Below are 10910 nucleotides of genomic sequence, written 5' to 3'. Positions count from 1 at the left end.
TATATTTTGAGTTGGACACTCTTGTTTTTTGTTAATAGTCCTATTGACTTATACATGCTCTGATATCAGGATAGGAGTTTTCTATGTTTTCTCCTATCGACTTGCTTTCTTGTAGACGCCTTATATACTGTAGGTGTATGGCGGGTCTGTGTACGTACCAGATATGCTTCTGCTGGTACCCGGGCGTGACAGATTATAGTGGTATCAGAGCCTACGGTTGAGTCTTAGTAGACCTAGTAAACCTTAGGCTGGTTGGACTATAAGAATAGGATCGTGAGAGACGAGGTCTAGTTGAGGTTGTTGTTAGTGAAAGTATTTTGATTGGGTGATTTATAAACTCCGAATGGTAGGAGTTTGATCGGAATGTGCAATTACTAACTTTGCAGATGGCCACATTGGCGACCGACAATGTGACATCGGAAGTTAGTACGCGTTACATTTCATTACTTTCTCTTGATTAGTTGGTTTATACCTGAAATAAAGGTTCAATAGTATAGGTTTTATTAATCTATATTTGTTTTTGTGCTGCAGCTCAAGATGCCTTTGACTCGTTCGCAAGCTGCCGGGGCAGCTGAGGCGGCGGATGCGGAGTAAGTGGGGACCTCCGTTACTTCTGGATCTAGTGAGATTCATGAGTTGCACGAGCAGCTCGTGAAGCTGACGGATTTGGTGGCTTAGCAGGCTGCAGCAGCGCAACAGCAGATGGATGCCGCGCGTCGACAGGAGGACAGGATGAAGCGGTTAGAGGATTTGTTACTGCAGCAGACGACTGACAGAGGGATTCCTGATTCCATGCCTACAGTACTAGATAGGGATACGACAGTGAGCATAGTCACCAGTACCAAATACCCCACCGGTAGCTCCGCGGGTGGAGACCCGGCAGGAGACAGTAGTACCACCACCAGTACATGTGGCTGCGACAGGGACCGTGTTACCAGAGATGGTGGCGGTTGAGGAGCGAAAGCGAATGATGGAAAGATTGAATGAGTTTCGTCATTGCAACCCTCGTGTCTTTGATGGGGAGAAAGCCGATCATTGGGTGGTAGAGAAATGGCTAATGCATATGGAGAAGCTATTTTATGATACTTTCGTCGAGGAGCGATATCGGGTTTGGTTTGCGACACACCACCTTGATGGCGAGGCTTACAGGTGGTGGGTGGATATCCGTGAGGATCCCCGTGCTGATTTGTCCGCTATCACCTGGACGAGGTTCAAGGAATTATTGTTGACTACCTATTTTCCTCAGAATGTAAAGAGGCAAATGGAAAGGGATCTGAGAAACTTGAGACAGGGGGACAGGACAGTAGCTGAGTACGAGCGAGAGTTCTCTCGATTACTGCACTGTGTTCCTTTTGTCGTTCGAGATGATGAGGATAAGGCTCGTATTTTTGAGGTGGGTTTGCGGCCTGCGATTTTCAGATTGGTCCAAGCATCAAACCTATCGACTTATAGAGAGGTGGTAAACCGGGCACTGATTGTTGAGAAGGGGGTAGAGATTATGAAAAAAAGAGATGTTGTGGATCGAAGTAAGGGAAAGAGACCAGCAGCTGAGAGCAGTGGTCAACAATCTTTCAGGAGACCGCCAAAGTATCCGAGGGGCCAGCCGGGCCAGTCGAGGGGTCGAGGTTCTTCGGTACCCCGTAGAGCACCCGAGCGTCGTCGACAGCCACGTTGTATCATTTGTGGTGGGCCTCACTTTCCACCACAGTGTTCACAACGTGGGGGCAAGTGTTTTATCTGCCGCCAGGAGGGCCATTTCGCTCCGAGTGCCCGAGAGGTTCTTCGCCTGCCCCATCATCAGCATCAGTACCTACATCTTCAGCTCCAAGCCAGGGGACCCCGACAGCACCCTCGCAGTACAGACGACCACCGGGACAGTGGCAGTCCGAGAGTCCTCGGCAGGGTTCGAGTGGGCGTATGTATGCCGCCCAGACAGAGGAGGCCGCAGCAGCAGAGGAGGTCGTAGCAGGTATCATTATGCTTTATGATGTTCGTGTTCGTGCATTATTTGATACTGGTGCTTCGCATTCTTTTATTGATCGGCAGTTCGCCGAGTTGCATAGCATTCAGGTAGTACCTACTTTGCATCCGAGACGAGTGATCGTGCCCGACCATACCCTAGATGTTCGTGAGTTTTGCCCTCGCTGCCCAGTTAGGGTAGGCGACTGGATTATGCTGGTGGATTTATTGGCACTACACAAACTAGGTGAGTTTGATGTAGTCTTGGGTATGGATTGGTTGACACAGTATTATGCCACCATAGATTGCACGAACAGAACGGTGACCTTTTGGGAACCGGGTCAACAAGAGTTTGTTTATAAGGGGTGTCAGAGTTCATTGTTCGCAATGACTATTAGCTCTTCGCGAGCGCGACAGTTGATACGGAGGGGTTGTATAGCCTATTTGGCTAGTATTTCTATGAGTGACGGAGGAGCCGTCAAGATTGATGATATCCCAGTTGTGCGAGAATTCGGGGATGTGTTTCCAGTTGAATTGCCGGGTATGCCACCTGATAGGGAAGTTGAGTTTGTGATAGATCTTGCCCCTGGAACTACCCCACTCTCAAAAGCACCCTATAGGATGGCACCCGCTGAGTTGAAAGAGCTAAAAGCACAATTACAAGATTTATTAGATAAGGGTTTTATTCGACCGAGTGTATCTCCCTGGGGAGCCCCGGTGTTGTTTGTTAAGAAGAAGGATGGATCTCTTCGATTGTGTGTGGATTACCGAGAAATCAACAAAGTCACAATCAAGAATAAGTATCCATTACCCCGATTCGATGATTTATTCAATCAGCTGCAAGGATCAAAAGTGTATTCCAAGATCGATTTACAATCAGGTTATCATTAGCTTAAGATCAAGCCTGAAGATGTTTCTAAGACCGCTTTTAGGACACGGTATGGGCATTATGAATTTACAATGATGCCCTTTGGATTGACAAATGCCCCAGCAGCCTTTATGGATTTAATAAACCGTGTCTTTAAGCCCTATCTGGATAGGTTTGTGGTCATGTTCATCGATGATATCTTGATCTATTCTCGAAGTGACGAGGAACATGAAAACCATTTAAGAGTGGTGTTACAAGTACTTCGAGAAAAAAAATTGTTTGCCAAGTTGAAGAAATATGAATTTTGGTTTCGGGAAGTGGCATTTCTGGGACATGTAATTTCTTAAATAGGAATAGGGGTGGACCTAAAGAAGATTGAAGCGATTAAAGATTGGCCTAGGCCGACCAATGTCACAGAAATTCGGAATTTCCTTAGTTTGGCGGGATACTACCGAAGATTTGTTGAAGGGTTTGCAAAGATGTCTACTCTTCTCACTCGACTGACTCATAAAGGAGCTAAATTCCTATGGAATGAAACCTGCGAAAGAAGCTTTCAAGAGCTGAAGAAACAACTGACTACCGCCCCGATTCTAGCACTGCCGGGCACTGGAGTAGATTATGTGATTTACAGCGATGCGTCGCTAAATGGATTAGGGTGTGTTCTAATGCAGAATGGCAGAGTAATTGCTTATGCATCTCGCCAATTGAAAGATTATGAAAAGAACTACCCTACACATGATCTTGAGTTAGCAGCTATGGTATGTGCTTTAAAACTTTGGCGCCACTACCTCTATGGCGAGCGTTGCTGTAATATACCGAAAATTCGGAGAATAAATGTCGAACTTTAGTCAAATTGACCAAAGTGCGAGGACGGTACCCTTCGGAAAGTCCGAAAGTCTTAAAATGAGTAAAAGTGTGTTGTGGAAGGTTTTCGAGAGCTAAGGAATCAAAAAAACCTGCAAGCTGCAGTTTTTGAGCTCTCGGGGATTGGTCCCTGGTGGGAGAGACCGGTCCCCGAACATGCAAGAATTGAGAAAAGCCGAAAATCGGCTAAGTCCCTGAGAACCAGCTCTCGGGAACCGGTCCCTCCCTGAGAGACCGGTCCCCCAGAGACCGGTCCCCTCAAAGAGAGACCGGTCGCATTGCGCGCAGCAGCTCTGGCTGCGCTGGGAGAGCTCTCGGAGACCGGTCCCTAGTCGGGGAGACCGGTCCCCGAGCCCGAAATCTGCCCAGACCAGGCAGTTGAATAAGATGAAAGTTGAGGGGTTTATTTGCATTTTTGCAACCCATGGGTTATGTAGAGGGCTGAGAGAGCCTTTTCTCTCATTCTCTCCCTCACACACACACTCTTCTCTCCCTCTCTCACTCTAGAAGGCAAAGGAGAAGAAGAAGAAAGAAAGAAAGGAAGGAAAAGAAGGAAAAGAAGGTGAAGAAGAAGATCAAGAGGTGAAGCAACTTCATCTTCTTCCTCTCTAGTGCAAGAAAGGAAAGCTTATAAGGTGAGCTTTGAACCCTATTGTAGTAAAACCCTATAATGGGCTTTGAATAAACCTAGAAATGGTTTTAATGGATTGTTTAGAGTCTGTGAACCTTTTCTTTTGCTTCCTTTGAGATCAAGACCGTGGGTTTGGTGTTGGAGGTAAAGCTCGAAGGAGAGCTTGACCCATCTCATGGTGAAATCCAAACTAGGGTTTGGAATGAGCTAGGAATGGTTTAGATGAACTCTTTAGAGTATATTGAAGCTACTTTTGCTTCTCTTTGAGATCAAACCCTAGGTTTGATGATGCTATGGAGCTAGGGCACCCATATTGGGGCTTTTGCTCATAGGAATTTCTAAGTGCAATTGACCCTCTAGAAACCTAATTGGGGGTATTTCCGACGCGTTGGTGCGCTCGGATTAATGTTACGAAAAGCCAATGTAAAGTTATGGTCAAATAAGCCTAATTTGGCTTCGTTATGCCGCCGGTAAAGAACGAAGGGTCTAAAAATCTCAAGAAAATCATCGTAGTACCTTTGAAAGCTTACGAGGTGGGTGGTGCTTCTCAAACTCACTGAACTTCTCTCTATGCCTAATGTGTCATTCAATTGAGCATATGTATATACATTGTTGCATGCATTTTAGGGTAAAGTAACAATGAAAACGTAATGATGCATGATTGTGAGTACAACTTGCATAATATGATGAATGAGAACTATGTGATGTCGAAAACCCTATGTGTATGCATGAGAGAAAAGTGAGCACCCAAAGTGAGCAAAAGAACGGAGTGACACAATGACATAGATCGAGTGGCATTTGATAAAGTTAAAGGGAAAGGACACTAGAGATAGTGTGAGGTAAAGAACCAATGTATTGTAAAGAATGATGAAAATGACAATATTTAAAGTTAAAGTAATGTGGGGAGTAAAGAACATGAAATGCTAGAGGTAGCCAAGAGTAAAGAATGTAAAGAATATAATTGCTAGAGTTAGCAACACAAAGCGATGTAAAGAACACTAGAGTTAGTGTAAAGTCAAGATTGAATTTGTAAATCCTTTGAGTTAAGGATATGATCATACTTGCTATGAGTTCCGTACTCGAGGGCGGTCGCTCCCTCTCGGGCGATGCGCTCCGGAGTTATGCATCACGGGTTGGAGTAAACCCGAAGGACGGTCCTAGCGGGTGATTCCTGCGATGATGGACTTAATGTGAAGCAAGTTAATGTGGTGAAACTCCCGGGTNGCCCAGTCCAGGCAGTTGAATAAGATGAAAGTTGAGGGGTTTATTTGCATTTTTGCAACCCATGGGTTATGTAGAGGGCTGAGAGAGCCTTTTCTCTCATTCTCTCCCTCACACACACACTCTTCTCTCCCTCTCTCTCTCTAGAAGGCAAAGGAGAAGAAGAAGAAAGAAAGAAAGGAAGGAAAAGAAGGAAAAGAAGGTGAAGAAGAAGATCAAGAGGTGAAGAAACTTCATCTTCTTCCTCTCTAGTGCAAGAAAGGAAAGCTTATAAGGTGAGCTTTAAACCCTATTGTAGTAAAACCCTAAAATGGGCTTTGAATAAACCTAGAAATAGTTTTAATGGATTGTTTAGAGTCTTTGAAGCTTTTCTTTTGCTTCTTTAGAGATCAAAACCGAGAAATGGGGGTAATGAGTAAAGCCTGAAGGTGAGCTTGACCCCTCTCATGGTAGACGAATCCAAACTAGGGTTTGGATTGAATTAAAGATGGTTTAGATGGACTCTTTAGAGTAGAATGAAGCTACTTTTGCTTCTCTTTGAGATCAAACCCTAGGTTTGATGAATGCTATGGAGCTACGGCACCAAATTGGGGCTTTTGCTCGTGGGGATTTCTAAGTGCAATTGACCCTCTAGAAACCTAATTGGGGCTATTTCCGACGCGTTGGTGCGCTCGGAATAGCATTTCGAAAAGTGTATGTAAAGATATGAGCAAAATGACCTATTAGGGCTTCGTTTTGCCGCAGGTAAAGAACGAGAAGTCTAAAAATCCCAAGAAAATCATCGGAGCACCTTTGAAAGCCTACGAGGTGGGTGGTGCTTCTCAAACTCATTGAACTTCTCTCTATGTCTAATGTGTCATTCACTTGAGCATGTGTATATATATTGTTGCATGCATTTTAGGGTAAAGTAATGATGAAAATGTAAGGATGCATGATTGTGAGTACAACTTGCATAATATGATGAATGAGAACTATGTGAACGTCAAAAACCCTATGTGTATGCATGAGAGAAAAGTGAGCACCCAAAGTGAGCAAAAGAACAGAGTGACACAATGACATAGATCGAGTGGCATTTGAAAATGTAAAGTAAAGAGACACTAGAGTTAGTGTGATGCAAAGAACTAACGTGATGTAAAGAGTGATGAAAATGACAATGTGTAAAATTAAAGTAAAGTGGGGCAATAAGAACAAGTATTGTAACGAACAAGAATGCTAGAGTTAGCAAGAGTAAAGAAATGTAAAGAATGTGATTGCATGAGTTTGCAACATAAAGTGATGTAAAGAACACTAGAGCTAGTGTAAAGTCAAGATTGAACTTATAAATCCTTTGAGTTAAGGATATGATCATACTTGCTATGAGTTCCGTGCTCGAGGGCGGTCGCTCCCCCTCGGGCGATGCGCTCCGGAGTTATGCATCACGGGTTGGAGTAAACCCGAAGGACGGTCCTAGCGGGTGAGTTCCTGCGATGATGGACTTAATGTGAAGCAAGTTAATGTGGCGATACCCCCGGGTTAGCCTTGAGATTAAAGAACAAAGAGCAAAGAACAAAGTGCAAAGAACAAAGAACAAAGAACAAAGAGTAAAATGTAAAGAACAAAGAATTTGCATAATCTGCATTTATTTAATGTTGAGCATACTCCTTGCTTTATTGTTCAGGCATATTAGCATCATGTATAGATTGGTTACTATATGCAGCTTATTCTTTCTATTATGCCTGAGTTAGTCCTAGTGGGAAAGTCGGTGATGTTGAGGCCGAACCCACTGGAAACTTTGTTGTAGTTCTCACCCCACTATTTCCACAGAGCCGGGACCGAGCGAGCCGGCGAGCAACCGAGGTAAAGGTATCGCGCCTTAGTCAGAGGCCACCAAAGTTGGGTTTACATTTTGTTAGTAGAGTACCCTATGATCATCTTTTGTGCATGATGGTAAATGATGTAAAGAAAAGAATGTAATGTGTATTTTGAGGTAAATGTGATGTAAGAAAGAAATGATGAAATGAAATGTATGGAATTCGAAGGTGAACAAGATGAATGCAATGTATATGATCAAAAATGAATCATAGTACATGTAAATGTTTAGTTTTCCTTTCTTTCACTAATGGTATCAGTCCCGGGGCGTGACAGATATTGTGGTATCAGAGCCAAGAGTGAAAGAATAGGAATGGACCTAGAGACCCTTAGGATTGGAAAACCTTAAGGTTCTAGGAAACGTGAGTTGCGTGGAATCAAAGTTAGCGGAAGCATGTGATTGGGTTAAGTTGGGATGTCTCTAATGTGATTAGAGGCTACGTTTAATTTTCGTTTATCCTCTACTTCTAGTGTTGTGTCGGGCGGCCGACGACATGGCGCTTGAAGCAAGGATGAATGTGCATGTTGCTTTCGCCTAATTGGGTATGGTCAAGAGTGTTGGTCAAGTAACTAATGCGAGTTGCTTCTTTTCAGGAAGCAATGGCACCTCGTCGTCGATCACAAAAAGGGTCGATACCTAAGGAGCCAAACGTGATGCCCGAGCAATCCGGAGCAAGTGGCGACGGTGGGCTTAGGGAGCAAATGGCCGCTCTTATTGGAGTAGTGCGGCAACAAGCGGAGTCTGTTCAACGCCAAGGGGAGCAGATTCAACGGCTCCAGGATGTTATGGAGCGTCAACAGTCGGCGGCGGCCCAAGTGGGCGCGGAGCCACCAGTGCCCCCTGCCGTAGTGCCGAGGGCAGTCGAGGAAGCGGCGGCAACGGCGGCTGCGCCAGTTACAGTAGTACCGGCCGGTTCGGGAACCTCAAACCCCGACGGTGCGGCAGTCGATGCGAAGCGGGAGCGCACATTGGCGGCACTTATACAATTCAAGAAGTTCGATCCACCTACCTTTGAAGGCGGTTTGGTGGAGCCAGCGATTGTGGAGTCGTGGATTGACTCAATGGAGACGCTCTTCGAGGACTTGAATACCTCGGAGAAGGACAAAGTGTACCTTGCCACACACTGTTTTGAGAAAGCGGCGAAGATGTGGTGGAAGCGAGTTAGGCGGGATCGACCTATCGACCTCCCGCCTATGATGTGGGAACAGTTCAAGAGAGCGGTATTCGCGAACTACTTTCCCGACACGGTGAAGCGGAAGCTACAAGACAAGTTCCGCAAGTTGAGACAGGGCGATCGATCGGTGGGGAAGTACGAGCAAGAGTTCTCCCACCTTATTGATTGCGTTCCCGACGTTGTTCGCAATGATCGGGACCGGGCGGATTGGTTCTTGCGAGGACTCCAACCCCGGATTTATGAAAAGGTGAAAATATTGAAGCTGACGACCTTTGCGGAGGTCTTCGACAGAGCATTGTGGGCGGAGCACGGTAGCGCCCATTTACGTGAAGAACGAGAAGCTATGGCCGAGTCCAAAGATAAGGGCAAGAAGAGAACGGCGGGCGGTGCCGGGGGCCGGACAAATGCTAAGAAACCCCCTCGGTATCCCCGACAGCAGTCGAGGAACTGGAGACCACCTCGATGTATCATATGTGGCGGTGAGTGCAAGGTGTCGACTTGCTTGCAGCGCGATGGCAAGTGTTTCAAGTGCGGCCATCCGGGACATCTTATCCGGGAGTGCCCGACGTGGATGTCATCTGCGCCGACGGCGGCATCAGCACCGTCTACCCCGAGACAGCTTGCGGGGTTACCACCAACGATGTCGGCTGGGCGCACGTCAGCCGGAGGGATCGAGAGCGCCTAGCGGCCGAGTCTTTGCCGCTCAGGTGGAGGAGCAACAACCTGCTTCACCCGACGACGTCGTGGCAGGTATAATTGTGATTAAAGGCACTGGAGCTAAAGCAGTGTTTGATACAGGCGCATCTCATTCATTCATTAGCATTTCATTTGCTAAGACTCATGGCATAGAGATGGTGTACAATGAGGATTACTGGTGGGTGAACACTCCAGAGCATTTATTCAGTGTCCATAACGAGTGTTTGGCGTGTCAAGTGCAAATAGGCGATTGGATTATGCCGATTGATTTGCTAGTGCTAGATCAGATGTGGGGATGCGACGTTATCTTGGGGACCAACTGGCTCTCCAAGTACTATGCGGTGATAGATTGTGAAAGCATGGTGATCACTTTTCGTGAGCCTAATCAAGAAGAGCTGGTCTACCAAGCGTGCAAAAGTAGGCGCTTCGCGGCGACCATATCGTCGGTAAGGGCAAAGAAACTGATCAAAGGAGGGTGTAAGGCCTATTTGGCAACCATGGTGGATGCTCGAAAGGAGTACCCTGAGTTGGGGGATATTCGAGTAGCATGTGAGTACCCGGATGTGTTTCCGGCGGAGTTACCGGGACTGCCACCGGACCGGGAAGTTGAGTTCGTCATTGACTTGATTCCCGGGGCGAAACTAGTTTCGAAGGCTCCGTATAGAATGGCACTGGTAGAGTTAAAGGAGCTAAAAGGTCAACTACAAGACTTGCTCGATAAGGGCTTCGTGAGGCCGAGTGTGTCACCGTGGGGAGCTCCGGTGCTATTTGTGAAGAAGAAGGATGGCGCACTTCGACTCTGCGTAGATTATCGCGAGTTGAACAAAGTGACGATAAAGAACAAGTACCCGTTGCCGAGGATTGACGATCTATTCGATCAGTTGCAAGGGTCCAAGGTGTATTCGAAGATTGATCTCCAATCGGGGTATCATCAATTAAAGATCAGGCCGAAGGATGTGCACAAAACGGCGTACCGTACGCGGTATGACCATTATGAGTTCACGGTAATGCCGTTTGGGCTTACTAACGCCCTGGCAGCGTTTATGGACTTGATGAATCGAGTCTTCAGGCCGTTGTTGGATCGATGTGTCGTGGTGTTTATAGACGACGTATTGGTCTACTCGAAGAGTGAAGAGGAGCACGAAGAGCATCTTAGAGCTTTGTTGCAGATACTCAGACAGGAGAAGCTTTATGCAAAGTTAAAGAAATGTGACTTTTGGCTAAAGGAGGTCACATTTTTGGGCCCTGTGGTGTCGGGCGACGGAGTGTCAGTAGACCCGAAGAAAGTTGAGGCAATAAAGGATTGGCCTCGCCCGACGAATGTAGCAGAGGTCCGCAGTTTTCTTGGACTTGCGGGCTACTATCGGCGGTTCGTGGAGGGGTTCGCCAAAATAACCACTCCACTAACGCGCCTCACGCATAAAGGAGTAAAGTATGTTTGGAGCGACGATTGCGATCGGAGCTTCGAGGAGTTAAAGAACCGGTTGACGTCGACCCCGGTGCTTGCCTTGCCAACTCCGGGAGAGACCTTTGTAGTGTACAGTGATGCCTCGTATGTTGGTCTCGGGTGTGTATTAATGCAGAATGGGCGGGTCATTGCTTATGCATCGCGCCAGTTAAAGAGTTATGAGAAGAACTACCCGATTCA

At 46.5% G+C, this 10910-nt stretch overlaps 1 protein-coding gene across 1 annotated transcript; it reads left to right on the top strand.

The window, feature by feature from the left end:
- On the top strand, positions 333–2855 carry LOC109727426. The gene is made up of 3 exons (XM_020257561.1): positions 333–422; positions 532–1950; positions 2840–2855. The coding sequence occupies exons 2-3, from the start codon at positions 941–943 to the stop codon at positions 2853–2855; spliced, it is 1026 nt and encodes a 341-aa protein (XP_020113150.1). The 5' UTR covers positions 333–422; positions 532–940.

This window comes from Ananas comosus, linkage group 2 (assembly GCF_001540865.1).
Source record: "Ananas comosus cultivar F153 linkage group 2, ASM154086v1, whole genome shotgun sequence".
NCBI lineage: Eukaryota > Viridiplantae > Streptophyta > Magnoliopsida > Poales > Bromeliaceae > Ananas > Ananas comosus.
This window is presented reverse-complemented; position numbering and strand designations above follow the sequence as displayed.

Excerpts from the sequence above, each read along its gene's own strand:
- LOC109727426 (XM_020257561.1), top strand. The coding sequence starts at position 941 with ATGGTGGCGGTTGAGGAGCGAAAGCGAATGATGGAAAGATTGAATGAG.